General features: G+C 29.7%; 1 protein-coding gene across 1 annotated transcript; it reads left to right on the top strand.

The window, feature by feature from the left end:
* Nucleotides 1-6,838: 6,838 nt before the first annotated feature.
* LOC111033802 lies at nt 6,839-25,262 on the top strand. Its single transcript, XM_022314729.1, is given in 12 exon segments — nt 6,839-7,800; nt 7,857-7,927; nt 9,365-9,590; nt 9,941-10,066; nt 10,696-10,889; nt 12,284-12,449; nt 16,323-16,719; nt 17,666-18,167; nt 18,907-18,975; nt 21,374-21,506; nt 21,676-21,824; nt 25,036-25,262. Coding segments are annotated over 12 exon segments (2,460 nt in total). The 5' UTR covers nt 6,839-7,577; the 3' UTR covers nt 25,240-25,262.
* The last annotated feature ends 2,333 nt before the right edge of the window (nt 25,263-27,595 follow it).

Genomic DNA, 27,595 nt, shown 5'->3' with positions numbered 1-27,595 from the left:
TTAAAAAAATTTCTTTAAAACTCTCAAGTATTTTGACAGAGCAAAAATTTTTTTATCGACAATAATTAAATAACAACTAATAAAAATCAAAATTGTCTTATGTGTAATAAAAAACAAAATCGATTTTGTTGAAAACTGATTGTGCTTAAAAATCTCGGTTTTTCTTTAATTTTTTTTTTAGTTTAACCAGGCGCTTTTGAATATAACTTAAAATTTTTACTTTTGAAGATCATTGTATAAGAAAAAAAGATTGTGAGCGAACATCGTCTGGCAGCCTGTACTATTATGAAGCACCTACATGTTATGGTATTACTGTGACTTAAGTAATTTATTTTACTATTGGGTAATAGGACTAAGCTACTACAGTATAAAAAATTAATTTCTGTCCGAAAAATTGTATTTGAAAATGTCAATGTGCATGTATAATATAATAATATTCTTTAAAAGTTTCAAGTATGCACGAATAATATTTGTAAAACAAAATAAGCAAAATCATAATTATTTCCTTAAATATCTAATCTCGCCCGATTTTAAACTTAAAATGTCTATTTAAAAAAACAGTGTTTATATATTACTAGCTGAATTACCCGGGTTCGCCCGTGTGTAGTTTTTGTTTTATAAAAATTAAATTCTTAAATCAACACAAATTGTTGTGTTTTAAAGAATTATAAATACAACAAAAATAATAATAATAGTAGTTAATTTACAAATGATACGTAGTTGCTTAATCTTAATATGGCTTTAGTCATAAGTTCTTAACCATCTTCTCCAGTTATAGCTGTAGTGGTAAAATGTTTTGGAAATTTTTTTGCGCATTTCCCATTAGACATGCATTTGCTGTTTCCATTAAAGGTACCACATGGACCACGTATCATATTTTTTCTAACTATTTCGTGTAAAATTGGATCTTGTATTGGGACAGGAATTTTTCTTCTCAGAACAATTTATTTTTACATGCCGATCAAACACAAAGTTAGAAGAACAAAAAGTTATGGTTGCATGTTGCTATGGAAACCCACAGGTCACCAAACTGTAAAATATATATATAGATATTTAAAATTTTTGAAAAATCGCTAAAATCATAATTTACAAATTATTTTGTAGTTAATCATTTATAAAATGCTTAATTTGTACAGGTACTTAATGATCGCAAATTTAAAAAATGGTCTATCATAAGTATTTCATACTGAAACTAAAAAATAACAATTAAATAATTAGAATAACAATTTTTATCTATACATATTTGAAGTTAAAATTTTTAGGAAATTAAAATACAAAAATAAACAATTAATTGTTCTATTCTAATTAAAAAATGTATGTGTATTTGGAACTTTCAAAGCATATTTGTATTGTACGTATACACGAGATGCCATTTTAAAATTCTATGTTTTCGCTAAAAAATAATTCAACCTATACTGTACTTCTAATTGCACTCTATTTTAATAGCAATAATATCATCAATAAACTTTGTAGTAAAGACAGATAGACTTTCATCGCACAGAATTGTTTACTATACGCAATAGTCTATCGATTATCTGGGCCACTGGGCCCACTATTGACGAGTGACGACAAATACTTACCAATAGCTGATTGATGAAATCACAAAATCATCGAAACTGCATTGCTCTCAAGGCTTGAATTTTAAAGTACCTATACCTACAATGTAACAGAACCGGGCTAAGGTTTGGTCTTTCCAAGAAGATATCGGCTCGGACACCCTTTTAAGATTTTATGTTTTAGATATATTATAGTATAGTAGTATACGAAGTTTTTACATAAACAAAAGTATTATGAATGCAAATAATACATTATTCAAAATCAAATATTATCTTACGCTTGCAAGTTTTATTACTACATAATATTTTGTTCTGCAAGTCTTGTCCCCGTGCACCTAGCCCATCCCCTTCTTTTTGTTCTACTATACTCGGTAAAAAAAATTAAAATATTTCAAGACAGATGACAGTATTTAAATTAACCTGTAAAAATAAACCTAAAAAATAAACTTATACTAAAATAGTCATACCTAGTATATTAGTTGCCATTGGTTAGGTAATCTAGAATGTTTGTTGATTTGTATAATTATTGTAAATACAATTCGGGGTTCTTTTAAAAGTTTAATTTAATATCGATCTTTGGTAAGTTTTGATAGATTAACACTGGTTAATCACATTACAACTACATGCTTAATACAAGGGAGTAAATTTTTTAGTCTTAATAACATTTGGTTCTTAAAAATTCCATCAATTAAACGTACCGACATAGCAATGTTGTGATCAAAAACTATTAAAATAAATACTATGTTTTTGAAACTTTGTTTTTTATTAAAGTTAAAATTGATTATATATATTTCAAACAAGACAACGCTAGAAAACTACATTATTCCTGCGACATAGGCTACTTTTTGTCTCGAAATTAAATTCTGAAAGGGATAAAATAGGGGAAAAATAGGAATAAACTAGTTGCGCCATATGTTGGAAAAAAAAACGTCGGAACCATTATTGTGGTATAACATCGATACTTTTAAGTAGTGATGGATCGAACCCTGATTTTTTAAATCGAACCAAACTTAAACCGAACTTTTAATTATTTTTTCAAACCTGAACTGACCCGAACTAAGAATCATTTTAAGTCGAACTCCAACTCCAACTCAGTATTTTTTATCATGTGCATTGTACCTACAAATTAAATCAACCATTTCGTATTACTTATTCTACATATTTTTAACTTTTAACTAAAAAGTCTATGCAACTGTGTTTAAAATAAACTTAAATAACATTTTTTTTTCATAGGTAGTAATTAGTAGTTACACAATAAATATTAATTATTTAATAATTAAAATAAGTTATGAATAAGGAAAAAAATGAATTTAAATAAAAATATATATATTTATTATTTAGTATTTATTTTTAAAATATATAAAAAAAATAATTCGTTAGTAATTATTTATTATTATATAGAAATACCATTTGAAAATATATATAGCTCCAATAGTGGTGTTTCCTTACTATTCTTGACCGTTGACTCGGGGAGGGGGAGAGGTTCTACCCCCCTCACAACATGTTAAGTATAAAAATGTAAATATTATATTCATTAATTTACTTATATGTAATTAAATAACCCCTTCCCCCACGTTTTAAATTACCGTCAACTGCACTGATACTGTTCGAACACAGACGCATTTTCGAGTCACCGAAGTTTCCTCCCAGCGGCGCATCGGACGCAGGATGTTCTAGCGGTTATTACCTTCTCCTCTGAGTTGTTGAACGTTGCATACCCGCCGGAAACAACAAGGTCGGATGACGTCCAACTGTCCAAGTTGTCTTTTCCCAGCGGTCGAGCTCGACGAAAAGTCTCCGCTGCCGTATAACCTTCGAGCGACCACCAGATATTTTTTTTGTGAGCTTGTGACAATTGCTGCGATTGGCCGGCTGCCGCCAGTACTACCGTCGAGGTTTGAAGATTTTGGTCGTCGGCGAATTATCATTGCACCTATCGACGCCGGACCGTCGTTCGACCGCGCTGAGGAACCGTGCACGTTGCTGTGTTATATTATTGCTCTTTGCAATTGAAGACGCTGTCGCATTTCCAGCCGGGATTTCATTCCATAGTGCAAGGACGCCGATCAGGTCATATTATTATTATTTGCTGTTTAAATCCATGTATACATGATGCTCACATGTCTTGAGTTTTTACTTCTGATTATTATCATTATTATTATAAATTTATAACCGTTGTAGCGCGTACCTAATTTTCCCTGGCGTTTATAAATATAATTATTATTGTCTTACTGTCAAAATATATGCTATTGCGCATTACACCCAATCAGATTGGATATTATACATTTTGTATTAGTTATGATCCTCCTTCCGTCCCCAACATCCCGCAAGTCGTTGCCGCTAACTACACTATTCGCAGGAGTGACTTCAGCGCAACAGCTGTACTACTTATATATAATTTGTTAAATTAATTGATTCTATAGTTGAATAATTAGTATCTTGACCTCGCGTTATGACTACCTATATAGTTTCTGGGAGGTTTAAATTATGTACATTATACTATTATAGTGTACAATTTTAATCATATCTCATATTTGTGATTTCATTTTTATAGAAAATAATTTTAACACAAATTTAAAAATTGTCAACGTGCGTTGATCACAGATTAAATTTTAAAACGTTATTCCAAAATTTTAATGGAATTTGTTATATATACTTTACTATATCAACTAAAACCATATTTATTAAAATTGATTTAATCATGCAGTAAGTTCATAAGTAACTATTATAAAACTGAATTAATAATTTACTTTTTGTTAATTTTTTTCCATTTGGTCACTACGTTAACCTATCGTGTTTACAAGCTCTATTCATATACCTATTTTGTGTTCATTTATTCAAAACCAAAATAAACAATGCTATTTTAACTAGTCGGTAATACCTATTACAATTAAAATAAGGTATTTGGTATAGTATTCGCCGTTCTGAATAATCCAACAAAATGGTGGTAAGTAAAAATATATTTTTAATTCTTCGCAATTTAAATAGATATAAAAATTCGGCTTTGTAGGACAATATTTTTAATGACTCTATACTTTCCCTGTAAACATTGAAATATTGTAGAAGGCAGGCACTAGCACATAGCCAGATATTTTTACATTAGAGGGGCCAACATTTTTCGGCCCCTCCCTATTTTTTGTGCTCCCTACCACCCATTTTCTTATCATAAAAAATCTATAAAAAAAATGTATGCACTGCAGTTTAATAATGTATAGATTAATAAGTATGAGAGGACGCCACACCCGTACGTGTTATCTCCGTCTTACACATGTAGAACAGAGCAAAAACTGTTTTGCTCCGGAAACAATATAAAAAGTCTGCAGTCATAACTCAGAAGAGAAATTTTCACCAAATAAAAAAGAGAACATTGACTGTCACAGTATGTATATGTCACATTTCGTTATTTTTTTTGTTGGTATGAGAACTAAAAAAAAAAAGTTATTCAAGTTTAAAAAGCACAAAAATAATGAATTTGGAAACAATAAGAACTTTTTTTGTATAAGTGATATCAAAAAAATTAAAAAATATTTCACAGAAGTGTTCTCAAACTATATTATAAATCAATTTGGAGTCTAAACTGTCACTACAGCCTGAGTGGTTCAATTTCTTGCAAAAAAGTTTTTGCAATGCTGTACCATTTGCAAGACGGAGACAATTAGACAAGTGACAACACGTTCGGGTGTAGCGTCCTACAAATATTTTTTGACGAATATTTATAAAATAAAATCATGAAATCGGATTACAATTTATATACGATTGTTAATTATACAGAGTACAGAGTACTATAGGCTATAATATACATTTGGGATTCACGACAATTAAACGCCACAATATTAAAAATATTAAAAATAAAATTGAGGAGGTCAGGCCTCCTGAGCTCCCCTTGGTGACGTACCTGCCTAAGCGTATAAGTATGTGTACTAAGTAATATATAATATTATCTATGGACTGGACATTGTAGTCTGTGCTATGGCTCTTAACCTTTTACAGTGCGTATATACCTGTATACAGTATACGTATCTATATACTATAATATGTATATAATATATATATATATATCTACCCACATAATGATTTTGGTTTGGTTAAATACCTACCACAGGTCATTTTTTCCCAAAGTGGGACATTTTAATGTTCTACGAGGACAACGGGACATAAAGCTCAAAGGCTTGTATGGTCACGTCAGGGCCCTATTAGGGCATAGGTACTATAGGCACTGTGCCTAGGGCCTACGAACATTTTAGGGCCTACAAAAATGAAATGTATGGCTACGATTTTTCTGTAATATATTTTTTTATTTTTTTTATTTTAAGTTAATTAACTATCTGTAGATGCTAGTACAACAAATAAAATATTTTGTATAACATTTCTCATATATTTACACTCATTGTTCGTTATCATAATTCGTAATAATTACTTATTGAAATCAGATTGGATAAACCATAAACCGATAAAATGCATACGGTATACGGGTAAACGACTGTGTATGAATGAAACCACGATTACTGTTTAGAGTATTTTAGCAAATAATATAAAAATAATATCGTTTAGGTAATATAAATAATAATTATCGACCGCGGACACACACACACACACACATACACACACACACACACACACACACACACACACACACACACACACACACACACCATTCATCAATATTCAATATATTGTATAATAAGAATAAGAATTATATGCGGCCATACGGGACATGATCAGTTGGCGAGGAAGAAATACAAAATGGTATGAAATAAGTTGTTTTTATGGTTTCTGGTAATTTAATTTTAAATAATAAAATAAAATGTATTTTTAGATGTGTTAAACAACGTTATCATATTATAAAGTTATAATATAAATACAAATATTTGATTTTCATGTTGTAAATATTTTCGTTTTTAAAGGCTTAAAACACCGAGATACAACACTCCTCTACCTCTCCCGAACATTAGGTGTTTAAATCATTTAAATACTGAACACTACAGGAATGTATTAGCACATGGGTCAAGGGAATACGGTAGTGTTAATCCGGGCCTGGATCACGTTATCTTTATACTAATTGTATATTCAACGTTGTACCGATATCACGAGGGAATAGTAGGTATAGCAAATAATATGACTAAGTGAAGCCTTATTTGATTAAGTGCTTCTCCATCCGAGCTTGCCGGATAAGCCAAGCTCTTTTTCTTTAGTTGTTTTTTTCTGTCGATAACACTACACTTATATGTGTTATTTTTTCAATTTACTTTATACAATTTGCATGTTATGCTTGGATATAGATTGTAAATATTGTATTCAATAAAAAAAAAATTACTTGATTTTAACAAAGTTATGTTACTTTCTTATATTTAACTTGGAACTTTCAAAAGTTAAAAATATACCAACTCGACTTTAAGTGTTCAATGTTAACTTGCTGATGGTTCTATACCTGTTTTTGTATTATTATACTATAAGAAATTTAGTAAACATCAAGGGCCAACTATTTTTCGATGTTTGTGGTGAACACAGATCCATGTCCCCTCCCCCTCTTAATCCAGGCCGTGCATGATATTATTTGTAATGACATACTGCAAAGTTAAGTTAAGCTCATACGTTTTGATGGAGTTTAAGATTCTTAAAATGATAAAAATAAATATTTTTGCTGTTCCGAGTTATGATTATTGTAACAGTAGGTACTTTTTTTTGTAGGTATAGAATGCCACTTTTTGTCAAAAAAATACTTTCTTTGATGCAGCTAATTGCTTGTACAATGACATAAAATACCAGTCCCGAGACTAACTTAAGATAAAGAAAAATGTTACTAGATATATTTCCTCTGCAAGGAGAACAAAATAACTGTTGATTATGTTTTTATGACAATAAACAAAGCGTTAAGCAAAATAAAAATAGAAAAAAAAAGTTGTTTCTCTCTGAACAATATATGTACCTATATAAAATTTTTTAAATATATTCATGATATTAAATTTGTCTTAAAACGCGTTGAAATTGTTACAAATCGTGGACAATAATCATAGTTGCATTATGATATTATGGTTTACCTACTTCTATGTTAATCCACAGGACAAAATATCTCATAAAAATGTTTCATCGGAAGTCAGTTCACATGATAAAATTTCGAATAAATCAATGGTTCGAGAATTTTATGAGGAAGCCGTGTAACGGAAACGACGTACACAACACTCTATTGTGACCAAAGATTACTGTGTAGCCAAGAAAAATTACCAAGAGTTTAAGAAGCAAACGAGTATGAGCGAAAGACCACAATATGTTCAAAAGTAGTTAAAACTTATTATTTTTCAGAACAAATAACAAAAATAAATAGGAAACAAGTTGAAGGACCACAATGGTATCAAGAATTGTCTGACCAACAGGTTAGATAACAATATTAATTACTAGACACTCGACGTGTGAAAAATTATTAAATCAATGGTTTTATCACTATGTAACTCAATTTTTATTATTTTTAAAAGTAGAACATAGATAATTTCTAAACACTAAAAGTTATAAAATATATATTTGGTACTATAGCAAAATTGTTTTGGAGTACTTAACTCAAGAACGAATAACCGAAAATACTTTAAATTTGTATCAAATGTTTCTATTACCATTTTCTACACAGAGTATATTTCCAAAACATTTAGACTCATTTTGAGCTATTTTAAAACATGAGAAATTATTTTTTTCTTATTATTATCGATAAATTATTTTTGCATAATCAAAAAATTATGAAATTGAACAGGAAATTTCTCATAAGTAGTAACTAATATGCAATTTAAAAAAAAGTTGATCATACATTTCCAATATATTTTTAAGATCATCTGGCGACTGGATATTGACGAAATTCGTAAAATTTACGAATTTTTTAGTTAGAAATGTATACAAGTTTTTCTTTGTATAATATTGTATAACTAATATTTAAAAATGTAATTCAAGATTTGACAAGTTAGTTTTTTCTGTAATAAATAAACAAACAAAAAAAAAATCACCGAAATGTCATATTAATTTTAATGAGCGGAGCGTTTAAAGTTCAAATCCTTATGACCATGGAATTTTCAAACATAAATTTATTAACGATTTATTATCAAACAATTTTTATTTTGTTGTAATTCAAAAACGAATAACTACGTATTTTCTCTATAACTTTAAATTTTCGATACATTTTTTTTATAATTTTCTATAGTTAAAACATTTTAAAAATATTTCGATTGTTTTTTAGCTAATAACTATAGTTAATAAGACATTTTTTTCCAATCATTGTCTTTAAAAATCTTTCATCTTTCACTTTGTCAATATAAGCTTGAAAATGTAATTTATGGTTTCTCATAAGTTGTTATAATAGAAGTTCAAAAACATTAAACCTACAAAGTCGTGATTTTCCAAGCATTTAAAGTTAATATTTTTACAAAATTAGTTAAAATCAATAACATTGACTGATAGTTGACAGAAGTGTTAAAAATGTATGATATACTATATTTTAATATTATACATAGGGAAATAAAAGGGTAATGTGACTGACTAGTGACTGGTTTATACACAGACACTGGACTTAGTATTTAGATTTTGGGCCGGGAGAAAGAACTATTTATCTTAAACAATATACATACTACATAGGTATATAATATTTTGAGCTTTTGACTCAAAATTAAATTTCCGAGACAGAAAACGAAAAAGTTATTCCATATAGATTGATAGGATAATAACACAGTTCTTACTTAAGAATATAATGTAATTATTCAGATTTCACAATTGTTTTTGAATATGGTTTTTCTACCTTTTTCAATACTTAAATTATATTTTTCTTCCATCAGATTTCTGTACTGGATAAACTTTTTCATAATATGAAAGAAGACTTTGATTTGGCCACAACAAAGAGTACTAGACGGGCACTCAAGGCTTTAGGCGTTAGTACGTTTATCCCACACGCTGTAGTACAAGATGCTTTTCTCAAAGCTGAACTTTATGTGATAGATTTTTTGCAGACAATTAAGGATTATGTGATACAAAAGAATAAGGATAAGATCGGCGATCATACAAGTTAGTTTACTTTCAAATCATTTAGCCGAAAATGATAGTTTAGATTACGGATTAAAAATTTTAAGAGTGCTTAAGTTATTGCGTCAACTCACTCGTTGATTAAAATCTTCAATACATACCTAATCCACCTAAAAATAATATAAATCGTATGTAATTACTAATTATTATTATTCATTTATATTAGATTATTTTTCATAATTGTATGCGCATATTTATAAATTATTATTAAATGTGACATTTTAATGTGACTATTTTTTAACATTTTTGTTTGGTGTATACTGTATACAATATATCAAGTTTAACATAAGCATACAAACATTTTTAAGCTCAATTTGCTATTATTGTTTCAGGCAACATAAAAAAAGATTATTTGCCAGAAGAACGGATTTTAATGTGTAGTATACTTCACTTAGCATATCCATGTTTTATCAAAAGACTAAATTATTTTCTCAAAGATGCCGTACCTGAAAAAAATCGTAAGAACTTGTTATTGTTGTAAAAATGAAATCAACTAATATTTAAGATAAAAAAAAAATACTGAAATATGATATTTGATTATGACTCATTTTCCCCCCATAATATGTATGGACATATTATCTATTATCTTTATGTCTTTTTTCTATTATATTATGTTATATATTTTATAAATATTAAAACTTACTCATATCACTATATTAAATCATATCACATTCAGTTTTACTAGAACAAAAAGTTAAGCTAGGTACATAATTGTTTTATTATCCATAATGCTTAAATAATTTATAATTTTAAAACATTGATAGTTATTATTATTTAAATTCACTATTTCGTACTTGCACATGTTTAATATAATATACCTTATATCAACAAAAACCTTTGCTACAGATTAAAATCTTGAATTGAAATCGGATGATTTATTTAATAAAATCAATATTTGAATTTGTATCAATCGTACGTATCGGTCCTAATTTTTCAACTATTAAGTTATAATAATGTAATCGAAATCATAATATAATTTGCATTAGGTGTACTAAAAATAACCGTCCGTTGGGCATAGTATCTTAAATAACTAAAACCAACTATTTGGAATATAAAATTATTATATTGATTGGATTCTTGATTTCAGTTAAGTACATAAAACTTCCAAAATCAACAAGATCCACAAAAAAGTATTCATCTCCCTATTTAGAACCATTACCCCAACCTGATCACCCGTGGAGTAAAGTGAAAGAGGTCAAGTTTCACAATATGAAAGTAAGAAAACAAAGGATGCGTAATAAAATGAAAGCAATACAACTGCAACAACAGTATGACAAGGAGGTAAATAATAATCATCACACTCGCAACTCGCTCGGGACAATTAATAATATCGTAGACATGGCATTTAATTTTTATAATGTTGTCGATTCTAAAATTTAAATATACTAAATTTTTAATCATATAATTTCATAATTTTTCGGTTAATTAATATTAGCGTTATTTACAATTTCACATTAGGTAGAATAATAAAAAGATGGACCGCTCTGCTGTACGGTATGGTATGTCATTGTAATATATGTGTTGTGGTTGAATTAATTGATAAATCACTGCATACTAAAAACTATTCTGGACGGAGACGTTGTGTCATCCTATCATAATTGTATAATTAATAAAATTAAATAACTTAAAAATTTTTTTAATAAAAATCAGAAATATCTCATGGCTATAAATAGCGTAACTTTCCAGTAAACTATTTTTTCTTATAGATTGAACAATTTGGGGGGGAATCTTCTAAAAAATGACTATGTTAGCCATGAAATAGGAAATTTTTATGAATATCTAACTGAAATCTTATTTGTACATTATTGAGATTTTGATGAATTTTGTCAAAATTTTAAATTCAAATGCATATCCAAATTAAAGTGCCAATGTATCTTTAATATTTTTTACTGCTCTTGACATAACTTATAAGGAACCATATATTTAAAAAAGTTTTTTCGTCGAAAATAATTTCTCGTGGCATTAATAGCTGAAAAAGATGCAAAAAATGTAAAACATTTTACAATGTATGAAAAATGCTAATATAAATATTTGATGAAAAGTGTTGAACGATTATTAGTTTTTAAGATGCATCAAAAAAAAAAGTCAATTTTGGTTTTTACCACGCTTTCAAAAACTACTGGAAATTTTAAATTTTGACCTCCCGTATACAGCAACCATATTAATTTTTTCCATCAGAAACTCAAAAATCTTTAAAATAAGTTAAATGTTGATAATAAACAGAAAACAATTTTTAAAAAAAATTCACGTCATTATAAATACAATACATTTATCAATACATTTATCAGTAAGCTAAGAGTATAAAATAATTACATGACATTTCGAGTCAAGTTTTTAATATAAAGCGATTTATAGCAGCTATATATGAATTATACAGGAATATTTTTAATATGTTCGATAGTCTTAGATCCAATGTAGCAATGTCTTTTCAATAATAATCTAAAATATAACATCTATAAATACCTATGTGATATACAAATACATTTTTAGAAAATTTGAAGCTTTATGCCTAAACAGTAAGTGGACTAGAATTCAGTCCACCCACAGTAAATAGTCTTTCACTTGTTAAAATGAAAATTCTTTGTTTGCAGTCAAATCATATTATGTGTGTTGTGTGTATATGTTTTGAAAAAATAAAATTAAAAACTTATATTAATATGACTTAACTTACACAGATCGAAGACGAAATAAAGACAACAATGCAAATGAATATCACTTGCCCCAAAAACTCAGTGAATAAAATGTTTTGCAAACCGCCAGTGTTGAAACAGATTGAGAATGAAAATGAAAATAAACTAATTCCGGAAATCGGGATTCCTACAGTCGGAGCCAATAATTATGGTATGATTAAACTGCAGCGTATAGTTTAATAAATAACTATCTACAAAAATATAGTACAAACAATTAAGCACCAAATTAATTTTAAATTATATAGGTATGACTGTATTAACTTTAGCATTTAATTATATATTTAATGTAGGTATCATGACCAAATTTAAAAATCACGATGAATATAACATTACCCGTAATAGCAGAGAATATTTTTTTTATAGGTAATTTTATTATAACATTTTCAAGAAACTTTCGGACTAATGAAATCTATTAATCATGTCTGATGAAAAAATTGCCTTTCTCAGAAATTCAAATTATGTTAACTGTTATTTAGGTATTTCCAACATTCCATGATTGAATTGAAGTAATTGTTTTTTTTAACATTTTTTTTCCTGGAAGAAGTTTTAAACTTACAAATGAACTTTTTTAGCTTATTCTTACTAGCTTTAGTTTTGAAATTTGAAAAGTAAGTAGTTTCCTACTAAATAAAATATGTTTTTATCAACAATATGTGAGTAATTTGATGTAGGCCAATGTGGTCATCATCATCCACTTATATATCAATTTAAAGTTCAAGTGAAAATGAGGAGTACTCAAATAATAGTTATAAGTTATCAAAAATATATTTATTAGAAGAAAAATAATCAAAACGTTGATCAGAGCCGTGAATATGAGTCATCCTCATAAGTTGTTTTTATTGGAAATTAATAAAATAGTTAAGTTAAAAAAAAAAGTAAGAACAACTTTAAACCTGGTAAATGGATCGTCGGTGGGTGCTTTAAAAGTACGATAAATTGTTAAAATTTTTATTTCAGATGAATAATTAAAAAAATGTTAATAATGGGTGGCCAATTACAGCTATTTAGATATAAACTAAATACTAATATAACGCAAACAATATATTAGTAATAGTTTTCAAGCAATGCTAGAGAAAAAATGCTAAGTCTACAAATTGAAGGGTCTTTTCGTGGTTAAAATGTAAAAGGTAAATGTATCAAATATTTTATGATAAAAACAAAAATGCAAATATCTTCAGGGTCGCGTTAACATTCCTCATGCATCGAGACTCTCACTAAGTTTTAAGAGCTCTGCAGAAACGTCGATTCTTCTAACTTTTTATTATACAATAAGTTGGTGCCCCAATAGTAGACCTGAGGAAAATATACAGTTTCTAGAAGAAAATGTACAAAAGATGTTGATGGGTATAATCTGGTGTAAAAATAACGCAGCTTTAGGCCGTTTTTTAATGTTCATCCAGCTTAAACGGAATACTTTTACTAAAAAATATTATTAATGAATGTGCGTAGACGAACTTTATTAGAACATCTAAAAACTGTTAATGGCATTATTTTGGCTACATATCGTTTGCAAATAATTAGAATTATTAGACGGAGATGAACATTGGGAAAATATACTCTTTCAGGAGCAGCTATTTCTGAGCCTGCTGCAACACTTAAAGAGTTATTTGAGAAAATTCTTTCATTTTACCAGCTATCAGAGTCAATCGAATAATAAAAAGAAAATTATAATCATTTGTATGAAGTTATACTAAATAGAGTTAGAATATAAAATATTGACATTACAATGATAAAATACACAATGAGGGGCTAACCTTGATAGAGGATAAAATTCATGAGAAGTGCAAAATATCGCTTACAGATTTTGAACTCCTCGTACCGATTTGCAATAATCCTAATGATATGAACCATCTAGAAGAAGTTTTCCTAAGATATGGTTGAAACAAATTAAATAGTTATATTTCTGAAAATGAATCCAAGTTAGTCAGTGATCAGCTTTCCTGCTTATAATTCTGTTCTAAAAATAGTTTTCGCTGATAAAAGTTGTTTTTTAGATGCTCCTGGTATAACTTTGCAAGACTTTTGTTACCAATTAAAAACTAGCATAAGTTGGGTGAAAGGAAAAAATATCCATAGCCTTTGCGTCATCAGATATTGCTGCTTTAATATTGACAGGAGTATGGCTCATTCCACTTTTTAACTACCTACCCTTTACGGTATCACTTGACAAATATAGCGTGTGTTCTATCTTTAATAATAGCCCATCGGACAAAGTCTTCTACAATGTCAGCCAAATTCGGAGGTATGTGTGTAGCTGAGATACAGATACATATTTTAAAGATATAAGAAGCTCAAATTAAGTTTTTATGAGTAGAATTACTTTGGAGTTTTCTGGTAGTTTAAGAAAAACATCGCCTGTAATAGTTAAAGAAACTAAATCAGATTCTATTAAATTCTGCATTTCTTGAGGAAGAAGCTGTATGCCAACACGAGGAGTCATTTAGGTGGAAGAAACACAAATTTCTAAAACCAAAAATTGCCATTGATTAAGACCTTGATGACATAGTGACTAACATTGAATACCTGATGTTTAGAGTATATTCAGATGTGGCCAACATCGACCCATAAAATTATCAACGGATGTGTGAAGGGGAAATTTTAGCTGCCATGAATATAAGCGTTGACCGTGTATAACCGTCAACGACAAAATGATGGGTAAACTCCCAGGTGACAGCATAACTACCTTGCCATTGATACCGTCATTGACCAAGAAGATGCGGTGAATTAAGCTGAAAATGTATTAAGTTCATCGAATCCTTGTGGGCTACCCCCAAATTTGTTCAAACTAAAAACGACCACTCTCATTTTTTAATTACGTAACATTAGACCACCAAATTTATGTAAATGGAACTAGACTTCGTGTGAAATTTATTAAATTCAATGTTTTAGTAGTTAAATATTTAACTTTTCTAGCAGTTGGGCAAACGGTACTATACCTCACAGTCAGACAATACCTGCCGATTTACCATTTAGTTTTAAAAGGTTACAATTTCCTGAGAGGGTATCGTTTGCAGTCAATATAAATAAATCACAAGGAAAAACTTTTAAACATGTCGGAATATATTTAAGAGAGTACAATTTTTTTCACGGATCTTTATAATATGTTATCTAGATCGGTTTGCGGCACAACTAGTGTATTATAATATAACACGAAAATAAGACTAGAAATATTGTGTATTATATTAATATTTTATTATTTATTTAGAAATAATCCGATTTCTTTTGAAGTAAACGTTTCCTGTTGTACTCACGGGGAACAGCTATTATATTTGTTATTATATAACACTGATATTGTAATTATCATACTTCTTTCATGTGTATTTTTTGAACGTAAATTAATAAAAACTAGTGTCTAAATTATATGCATTAAGAGTGATGAAATATGAAAAATATGCTTATTGTCTTGAAAATAAAATAAAAATCAAACTTAAACTTAAACTTAAATATTTTCTTTAGTAGTAAGTATTTTCTTAAGTATTGAATTTAATAACGGATTGAACAACATTTTTATCATAATATCAGAAAGTATATTAGGCATCGTTAAGGGCTACGAAGTGCTCGGAGACAGCTATTATTTGAACAAAACTTCAAGTGGATTATGATACCACGTTTTAATCATTTCAAAGTCTCCTTGCCTTGGCATTCCACTCATTTCGTTCCACATCTGACCTATCAAAATAAAAAAAATCACCACACAATTCGTTGATGGTGATTTCAAATCCAAGCTGTGTGATGGTAGTCAATAACATAAGTATAACACCACGACAGCTCTTTTATTACACTTAAAACTTAACCGAAGATTATGTTAATACGTTGGGTTATATTTATACGACTTGTTTTATAGTATCCCGTGTATGACTATTCGTTAAGTTTGATAAATAATTGTATGCGTTACGTAGGGTTAGTTAACGTTGTTAATCGGATACCACACACACATTGCAGTTTAATTCGTTATACCTATTATATTATTACTTGACCTACCCGCGATTGAATAAATACAAATTAAAGATAAATGGTGATTCAGAAGATGACGTGATGCAGAGCAGTGGAGTTGTGCAGACCGCAATCGGTGAGGAGGAGTGGCAGGAGCAGGAGGATGCGTACCCCATGACCAGTCGAGAGTTCATGGAGAGCGAAACATGGCGTTCCCGTCGATGGTCGACTGCTTCTGGCGAGACGATAGTCACGGAAAATACGTCCACGCCAGATCACGCCAGACACACACAACCGCCTACGCAAGACAGCTGGTTGAAAAAGCCATTTGGCTGGCTTAATGCTGATTACAAGGCATCAAACGTTTCGATCGATTCGATCGACGAGTCGTCGACCAGCACCCTATTTGAAACGAATCCGCACAAGACGATTGTAGTGATCGATTTCGACAATTCGGTGGACCCGTTCGATTGCGACGTGGCCACTGGGTAGGTGATACTGTGTCTTTAAAATCTATACTGTTTATGCTTGTAAAATAGCTAATTATATCTAGTACCTACCCTGAAACAAGTTTGGTTAAATAACTAATAAAGTGGCTCGTTTCTAACCATTCTTTTCTAATATGACCACCAACACTGCTCGTCATTAGAGATGAAGGCATATTTTTTTACGTACTGTAACATTGCTACTCAGATCTTAAAATACAAATTTTGTACTGGTCTGTGTCCTATAATATAACGCAGAATGTCTGGATATACACATAATAACAGTATATTTAATAGTAATATAATGACCAGTACGAGTGTATTGACCCGTCGTAATAGTTAGTTAGGATATTGGATAGACAGAAATAATAAATGGAATTGTTTTATACATTTATAAATAAGTGTTTTTTTATAATTCTGATCACAATTTATTAAATTAAACATAGAACTGTTAACAGGTATTAGTTAGATTTTTTGAATAAACAAATGAGATTATGCATGTTCAAAATTATTTTCAACTGCTGTATCAGTAGTAGCCAAGGGTCCCCTATGTAACTATCTATTACACCGAGAGGTAATCCGCTATCTAAGCGGATTCTAACTTGTGATTCTTTCCTGTCCCACGATCACGCATTCCAACGTATATGAATATTCTATAGTAATTAATCTAATATGAGCATAATATAACTAAGTACTTTGTCACTATACAACAAAAAATTTTTTTTTGTACACCAATATTATGGTCGTGGCACATAGCCCTCTTTATAGGTTATTGGCGATGGCACATAGCTCAGTTTTTTGAGTCTAACTCAATTTTTTTTTTTTGGCACTTAGCCCGTTATTGATTTCCAGTCTTCAAATGTCAGTACCAACTTAATTGTTGGCGATAAATCAAGACCCGGATAGACTTACGGCTGCCATGTCTAATTGGCGTACGTTTTGGTTTCAGGGATAGTGGAAAAAAGCTGGGTGGTGAACAGGAATATGACGGCGAGAGCGACGATGACGTACTGCTATCTGAAACGTTGCGTGACCTCAATGTGACTAAAATGGATGCGAACGAGGAGAAAATTTGTCAGATGTTCCAAAACTACAGCGTCAACGTAGCGACCGGCAACCAGCAGCAGCCGTCAGTGTTTTCGTCTGGAACCGGTATTACGGTGGCCAAAATTGATCGGACCAAACATGTAGACACACCGTCGATGAAAGGCGTGCAAGGCTCGCCACAACAGTCAAAGGCACAGGTGGCCGTCGAAGATACCGAAAAAGGACAGTCATCGGTGATTGACCTAGAAAAGAAGATGTCTGTACATGAATTTTTACCCAATGATCAGGGCAGCCTCGAAGTAGCTGCACTAGTTGACGACGGTGTCATCGATAATTCTGCAACGATCAGAGACTGCAATCATGACGTGTGCTCTGATGAACGAAAGCCGCCTCTTATCAACGAGGTCAGAGACACTGTGTTTTTATTTGGTTCCACTTTCCCCCCTGAGAGTAACAGCTTGTTATGAATATTAATTATTTACAGTAAAAATTAATTCTATGTATGGTTATAATTAATATTCTATTGGAAATTAAATGGGAAAATCTAGTTCAAGCTTATTCAAAAAAAAAAAATAGATGTATGGGTAGCAATATTATCAACTGGAAACTTTCAATTAAATTTTATAGCAATCAACTCAGTACAATACAATCAATACATAACGATAACTTGTATAAAAAACAAAATTAAATAAATTATAAATACATTTATTTAATAGCTTATCAGAAAAAGTTTGTATTATGATAGTATTACTAAAGTGCTATCCAAATATTATCTCTTCTTGTTACTTGTTAGTCTAAAAACAGTTGTGCTTTGTGGTCACTCGGGATTCTACTTCAATGTCCATGTAAAAAATTATGTAGCCATGTAAGTGAAGTTGTGATACATCAATTCTGTGAAATTTCTTGATACCTAAAGACAATATACGCATTTTTATATTTCTTGGTTGCCAAAATATGTGTTTTCATTATAATTTCTATACATACCTATTATACTTTTGAAGATCCAAAACTAAGCACTTAGATAGGTGTATATAAAAAGTTGTTAGGTTCTACTTATTGTTTTTATGTTTAATACGATATGGCAATATTATTTAAAATGTTTCAACTAACGTGTAAGATACTAATTTTTTTATGTATTTGTAGGACGGCTCCGTAAACATGGCACGACTCCACGCTATAATTCACAAACTACCGAATTGGAAACAGCTAAGGGTAAGCTAATTTCACCAGTTCTAATCGATATTTATTAAAACAAAAATCTAATGCTAGACAAAACATAATCATAATATGGTAGGTACCATATTTTTATTTCTCAATAATTCAGGTGTTCAGAACGTTCACTTAAAAAATGACTTCGCTCACGCTTAAATTCAGTCCTTAAAAAAGTAACTTGTTCAAGTTCACATTCGTGATTTTTCAAATAAATGCGTCCATATTCATTGAAAAAATAAATGAGTTCATTTAATTTTTTAATTTTTCTAACAGGAATAATAAAAAGAAAATATAATTAAACAACATATTTTGAACAAATATTTATTAAATAGCAAATAAAATCGTTAATTTTCATTAAAATAAAAACGTCGTTCAGGTTCATGCTCAATTTGAAAAAAAAGACTGATGTTTGCGTATTGTTCCCTAAATATGGACATGAATGAGTGAACGTGCTTTCATGATCCACATTCTTTCTAAACACTGAATAATTCATATAGCCTAACCTAACCTAATTATTTTAAATTATAAACTTTGACCTCTATTGATTAATGACAGGAAAATTAATTTGTTGCTAGATAAGCAGTATAAATACTATTAAATAGAGCTTTTTTATACCACATCACTTATGTTATCATATCCACAATGCCACATTTTACACAAGGACCGACGCTGTTACACTACTCCTCCACAAGTCACGCAGTTAAACCTAAACTCATAATTCACCAACAAGGCACCAACACTACCACCGTCAAAAATTATACATGGAATTACCTCTGCATCAAACATGTGTCTCCTCCACCGTGCAGCTTTCCACAAAGGTCACTTATCGAAATAAAATATAGCTCATAGATTCTTGTGATAGTGTAACTTTCTGATTTTAATATTTTTTTAAAACGATATATTTTATAATCTTAACACTTGTTGAACTTGTTAGTAGAGCTATTGGTTTTCTTAATCACATTTCTTTGTATGGGAGCTTCTGAACTTAATTTTCATTGTCATGTTTAACTTGTTAGCTGTGATATTAATTGTGATTGGCATTTTCTTAAATTGATTAAATTAGCATTTCTGTATACATTTATAAATCACGGAAAACAAATGATTGGTACCAAAAATATGGTGCACTATTGTTTATATTTTGAAAAAAATTCTAATATAGTGCCAAATGTCAAAATATCAGTCGAACAAATTTTATTCAATTAAAAATAAAAATACCTATACAAAAAATAAATGAAAATATAAATTTAAATGGTAAGTTTTTGTAAGCTAACTTTTCTGTGGAGCTAAACGGGTTATAATTTTATCTACGAACTGACCCATGATTGAACTGATATAATCTTTTTTTGCATAGCTTTACATCGTCTTTTTGTTAGACTTGAGCTACAAGCTTGGGTGTAAACATAACATTGTATATTTTAAAAATTTCTAAAATTTTGAAAATGTTTGGATAAGAGTCAGCCCCGGCCACTGGAATTTTAATATAGCAACTTACCCAGAATGTCACTGTATATATATTTTTTTTATCTCATTACATAATTTGAATTAGATTAGCTGAACCACACCATAATAGGTTTTCCTACGCATCCCCAAGTGACACCCTGCTATAGGATAAATGGATTAGCAGGATGACGCTGGAGAATAGGTAGAATCGGAGCGTTCTCTAGTTGAACAGAGTATATTTAGGTTATCAAAGGTTTATCGTATTGACTGTAAGATTTGTGTTGAGTGTGATTCATTTTTACTATTGCAATCTTTGTGAGAGAATCGTATATAAGAATAAATAATTGAGAGATTGTCAACATGTAAAATTAAATTACTAATGTCTGTAATTGGTGAGACAAATTGCTGAGTTATGGATAGATGCATACGTATCATCCAGAGCTTTACAATTAATTGTATAGCCTACTTTTTGTTGAGTTAAAGTATTTAACTACCTACGTCATCTTTTAAGTGACTTAAAAATCCCACAAAAAAGTCATTATTTTCACATAGTTTATAACTCGATTTACACACGTTTTATGAATCATCTTTGAATAGAATAATTTATAAACTTACTGAAGTTAAATTTGATTAAATTTTACGACATTTGTGAAGGAGGAGTGATGGTGACATGGCTGCGGCCAGTGGGAGTTCTGTCTCTGTGTGGTTGTGCTCAATGTTATGCTCACAATGGTGTGATATCGTACAAACATTTTTTATACTATTTATGCGTGTCTATCTCACTTTCTAGTTTTAATATTAAAATAGTCAAGTACTTTATACTTAGCTCATTTGTATTTTTACTATCTTCATTAAATAATCAACATATTATTTCCACCAGACTTATACAACACATGCCTGAAGCACAATATTATTTGTGTGTTTTTAAATATTAAGTATTATAATCTCATCTGCACAGGTGGTATTGAAATTGATGTCAATTATGGGTGACCCTATAGCAAGTTTTCCGGAAATAATCGAACTGAATAAATTGCGGAGGTGGTACGAAATACGGATAAACGGAAACCGACACATTACGTCGAAAATGAAACGTTAGTAAAGTTCAATTACTATTATTAACATTATTATCACACACAAATGCACAATACAATTAACTGACCTTGTAGGTTACTTAAAAGTCCGTGTATAATAAATATTTATTTTTATATTTGTAATTTGTAGCGTAATATTTAAATTCAAAATTGTTATTTAATGTTTTAGAAAATCTGATGATACAGTCGATAAACGCGTGGAGTGTTCCACGGACCAAACTGAAGTCCGTTCAAGTACCACAGAACCCAATACAAGGTAAGGGCAACATCGGTGCGATGAAAATTACTTGGGATCGAGTGGACGAAATGAAACGCAAAGTGAGTATCATTTATAGATTTACAAGTGGAATATACCCATTACCCACAGGTTTTTACATAATTTAAGTATATGAGTATATGACGTATTATATGTATAATATGTCAAGTTTGGGACTACATGATTTTGAATCATGTCCATGTACTATTATGTGTAATAAAATTATAATAATAATAATATATAATAATATCATCGTTAATAAAATAATACACTCTATAGCTGAAAAGTACATTTTCCAGGAGATAAAAACAAACTATAAAATAAAATATTGGAAATCTTTTATAGGTAAATATTTACATATGTTTAGAAAAATTATTTTTCCTACTATTAATAATTATATTATTCAGTAATTATAGTTAGGGTATACATGGTGTTGTCTTTAATATTCAGATAAAAATGTTACGTGATATTCATTCTTGTTTTCAAATTTCAATAGCGTATACTATGTACCCTTAAAAAACGATTCTTTATCATTGAAATTTATTTTATTTTATTTTATAAAAAATTATTTTAAAACAAAGTGTCCACACTCTGTTCAGTGAGAAAATAAGTTGCAGTCCAACGAAAATCGATTCTTCTGTGCAAGTCTCAAATCCCCAGTAAACACTCAACCGTAGTATAACATAGAAGGGTGTTGAGTGGGGGGTGAGTAGAATCGCATTGTTCTCTTGCTAGACAGAGTTTAGCAGAAACAATACAATAAAAATAAAAAACGTATACATCTGTAAGTTCAATCTTGAACATGAAATCAAAATGAACACAAATGTAAATCAATTGGTTGTACATTATTTAGCTGTAATGAATGATCGCCTTTTACTTTGGATATTTTTAAAATTTACTCGAGTTGGTTATCAATAATTTAATAGTTGAAATATGTTTTTGTCTTACTTATTTTTTTCTGTACTGAATGTCGATCAGAATATTTATGGACAAAGTTTAGTTTGTATTCTATAGTATCATTAAAAAAAAAATGTCTGAAATAATAACTGCAAGGAAATAGGCGAAGAACCTCGAGCCTTATCCACATCTAGTATTGGTATAAGAACAGTTTTACCGACTTCGAGCTTTTTTTTTTATTGTACACATCATTATAATGCCATTGACCAGTCAATTTATTATGAGCCACCCAAGATGTTAATATTTTAGATTTGTTCAACGTCCTTATTCACTAGTTCAATTTCTCCTCGGGTCTAGCTGTGACGAGGCATGCCAAAGACAGTTTAATTATCAACCTACATTTTGTTTAAGTTTTTTATTATCGAATTTACAAACTCACGACTGTTATCAGAGTGGATAATTAAGGGTGCACCAAATATTAATAAGTATCTATCAAATAAAATACGATTTTTTGGCATCTTTTGTCTTCATAGGTTTAAAATGAAAAATGTAGTTAAAAGATCTTCTAAGTTCATTATATAGATATAATTATTGTAATTTTGCGCTTCCGAGTCAGTTTAATAAATTTGCATCTTTGAATTAAATGCGGAATGTATAGAACTGGTTTTGTCACAAGTGCTCTTTTTGGAATCGATTTTTTTACTTAAAATTAACCGGGAAGTCTAAATATGAAATAACTACCTCCGCTGTCATATTTCAACATTTTGTTTTTAACATAGCTATCGTCATATTTCTACCACCACTCCCTACTGCCAATAAATGAGAATAACTCCGAACAACACGTCCACTGGGACCTAATAAAAATAATAATTTTCAACAGTGGGTTTAATTAATTTTTCTTTTTCACCTATTGTCAACATCATATTTATGCATATGCATATTTATTTTTCGTTTTTTGTGTGTTCCAATTTTCCATTCCTTTAATTTCTGAATCTTATCTTTGTATTTTCTGAACTAAAATACAATAAACTGTATCCTCTTTTTTTAATGGTTATAATTGTTTTCATTTCTGCTATAAATGTTTACAGTGATACTATATACTTAAATACTTTAATTGAATTAAACTTTTTTTTTTAATATTTCATTAGTAACAAGTACCTAGTAACATAATTCATAACTAATAATTATAAAATATGTTCTCGTCCTACACACAACTTGATAGAAGCTAACTAATAAACCATTTTATATTCATACTTGGGTTATCGTAAGTTGGGTTTTCACTTGTTCATCTACTTTCAGCTTTATATATTTTCAACTAAAGCTTTGGCACAAATACGTTTATCACTAAACATTCTTGAAAGTCATTTTCACTGTTGTAGAATTTTGATGATTTTTTTCATTTCCCTGTATACATTAATAACAATATCTTCTGAACTTTATAAATTGTCTACAATTTAATTTTCTGTATTGTAATTGATATAATACACTAGTGTTGATAAATATTAATGAAAGATTTAGATCCGTACGGAAAACTTTATAATTTATTAATTTATTGTTCACCTCATCTTCACATTCTTCTAAAACCTATTAATAATCTATTAAGTTGTATACTAAAACAAAAAAGTACAGTATAATCACTTGAAATATTTAAGTACAATTGTAATAGTATTTTATGAATTATATTAAGCTCATATTTGATTTTTTGGGGATAAGAGGTATTGCTTTATCAACGGGTAACAATGATGTAATATATTATGTTTTAAGACAAATATTATCGAAGGGGTATGTATATTAAAATCACTGAATATTGCTTTTTAATATTGTTTTAATAAGAAGGTTTTCTCCAAATTCAGCGTTAAATTTAATAAATTACTAAAAAAATATATCAATGCATTTTTCAGCTTTTTTTAAAATTAAAAATTTATTTCCATTTATTAACGGATGATTCCGACTATTTATTGTTTTTTTAATTTTATTTTTTTGAACTCTTTCAATAGTCGAACTCATATACTTATTAACAGCATCGATCAAAATATAATTAAAGCAATATTAAAAACAACATCAACAAAAGTTTAAAATTCAATAATTATGTCTTATTAAGTTATTATATTATTTTAAATTTCATGAAAATTAAACAAAGTTAAATATGTGTAGTGTAAAATAAGTGTATGGTTTAAAACACTTATAATATGGAGGTTGTTAATATGTATAAATAACTACGACTATTTAACAAAAATCGATTTTTACTATAGACAATTATTACAAAACATTCATTCAAGTAGGTACTTATTGGCTATTATGTGATTATAATATACCTAAAATGCATGCAATATTGATTTTTAAATGTGGTTTTGTAATTTTAATGCGATAACTTAGATCAAGAAGACTAAATCTGAGTACCTTTTCAAACTCAAAAGAGTGTCGATCAACAACGCGAGGACAATGTACCAGACTATGTATAATGACTATTGCAACACCCGTTTGTGCAAAAACTTTAAACAGTCGTATTACGATTATTTCCCAGCAAAAGAGGACGATTGCTTGTTCGAGTATGTCGCCGATCGAAAGATCACCAAATAACAACTTTAACTTAAAAACGTGATCACTGTTGATGTGTTGCCAATACCTACATTATCATGATATAATATGTTAGTATATATTTTACAAAATCATGGAGTTGTGAAATGGCTTCTTTTTATTTGAATCTGTGCAATCCAAAAAACGTATCCACAAAAAATGTTTTTAAAAAAATGAATAATTATTGTCATTATGTAGGTATCATGAAAATAAAAAATAATAATTTCGTTAAATTAAATAAAAATAGTACCCATCAAATATGGAATTAAGGAAGATTCGGCAAAATGGAGACATGGAGCGGGTAATGGGAACTACATGTGTGATTTATGTGTACTTTGTAGGTTCACTTGGATTATAAGCTAATGGAATATAGATACCAGTAGATACGAACGCGGTCAAATCGCCGTCGTTGAAGTATAGCAATAAATTTAGCCATCGTCATTTTGACGTAAAGTTACTTTGAGTTAGACAAATATGGGATAGAATTCATACATGTACATGATATAATAGTAAATAGTACATAAATAGTACATGTACAACTCTAGTGCACAACCGCAATTTGTCACACTGGAAATGTTTATATAAAATATTAAGATAATAATATAAAAGTACTTTTATTTGATAATAAATTGTGATAGATATACCTAAATAACACAGAATAGATGCAATTTTATATTTTATTCTGTGCGCATGCTAATATGCATTATTTTAATTTCAACAAAAATGAATAAAAAAAGTATATATTAAATAAAAAAATAGTTTCTATTCAACTAGAGCGTAATTTGGGGGGGGGGGGGGAAGCAAGGGAGGACCTGGCATGTGTATATTAATTTGTTCAATTCTAGATTGGAAACTATAGTTTTGGGTCGGTTTCCGGATCCAAGTGGGTTGGGCACCATTAACCAGCCATAGAGCCATTACGGGCGTGATAAAACATTCAAATCATTATGAATCGAAAATGATTGATAAGTTATTTACGCTAAGACGAGTAGAATAGTACTCGTAAATTGTACTGTTTGCTGCACACTCCTCAATCTATCGTTTCCTCAACGTATTATCTGAGAATGCTGCATTATTAGAATAATAATATTAATTGCTTGCTTTAAATGTTTTGCCTTTCTGTAAGCTTATTCTAAAATCATCTATAGTTATGTAAGCAAGATTAATATGGTAATTTGTATTTCAACTTACTAGGTATGTTTTGTAAAATAACACCAACACAGCAGCACACGAGTAGGTAGTTCCCATAAAAACTACAAAAATTGAGTATACGTTACTCCTTACGAGGGCTACACCACAGATTAAATAAAAACACACCTTGAATTTTGAACTCTAAACCAGGGACGTCATTTCAGTTTTTTTTCTGAGTGTGCAAACTTTTAGGCAGGCCAATTTTGACATTTCACCAGACCATTAAAAAAATATATATTCATATACATAAATGAGGGTAACCTATGCAAACCTATGTAAATATTCTTTCTTTACCTTTTATAATTACAATTGAAACTCAAACGACTAATGCAACTTTTAAATACCTAGCAATTCAAAGAATTAAAAGCTTATAAGCAATTAAAGCAACCAGCTAAAGCCATCTCACTAATATTTGAAAAAAGAAGGCAAATAAGATATAATCAATACACCTAAAAAACTAAAAATATACAAAAACGTGAAAAAATTTATATTTTATTTATATTACCTCTGTATGAAATCATAAGTTAATTATGTCGGCACATTGGAGTATTGATGGCGGGACAATTGTTAACATTTTTTAAGTTATTGGTACCGTTGCACACCCTGCTCCCCCCTTCCCCAATGCCACCCTGCTCTTAACGGCTAGATATCGTTTAGTAATAATTCGTTTTATATGTTACCAGTCATATTCATACGGAAGTTCGTTATCAGTGATCACTTATCACAATATCATTGATTAATCAAAGAAATGTTTTACCCTTACACAACTTTTACACGTTAATCAATGTTATATATTTTGTAATAAAAAACAAAAAAGTATACTCGATAAAACTGCCGCTCCTATAACTTTTAAAAATTTGCTGCCGGGAGCATTCACCCCCTTTGCCCCCCTCCCTCCTAAATGCGTCACTGAGGACATGTCATACAAGTAGTAAAGTACAGAGTAGTGTTATACAACGTGTGGGTATATATGTAGCTTCAATATAGTTACTATGTTAACTAGAGGTCATCGGACAGCATTATTCCCACCACACATTTGGAATTTACACCTACGAGTTTTGAATGGTCACTATAGGACTAACAACCACGCTGAAACAGCTAATGCTAATAGTCGACTAAATATCGAAATGGGAGTTCAAAATCCTAGTTTGGGGTCTTTCATCAACTG

This window comes from Myzus persicae, unplaced genomic scaffold (assembly GCF_001856785.1).
Source record: "Myzus persicae strain clone G006 unplaced genomic scaffold, MPER_G0061.0, whole genome shotgun sequence".
Taxonomy (NCBI): Eukaryota; Metazoa; Arthropoda; class Insecta; order Hemiptera; family Aphididae; genus Myzus; species Myzus persicae.
This window is presented reverse-complemented; position numbering and strand designations above follow the sequence as displayed.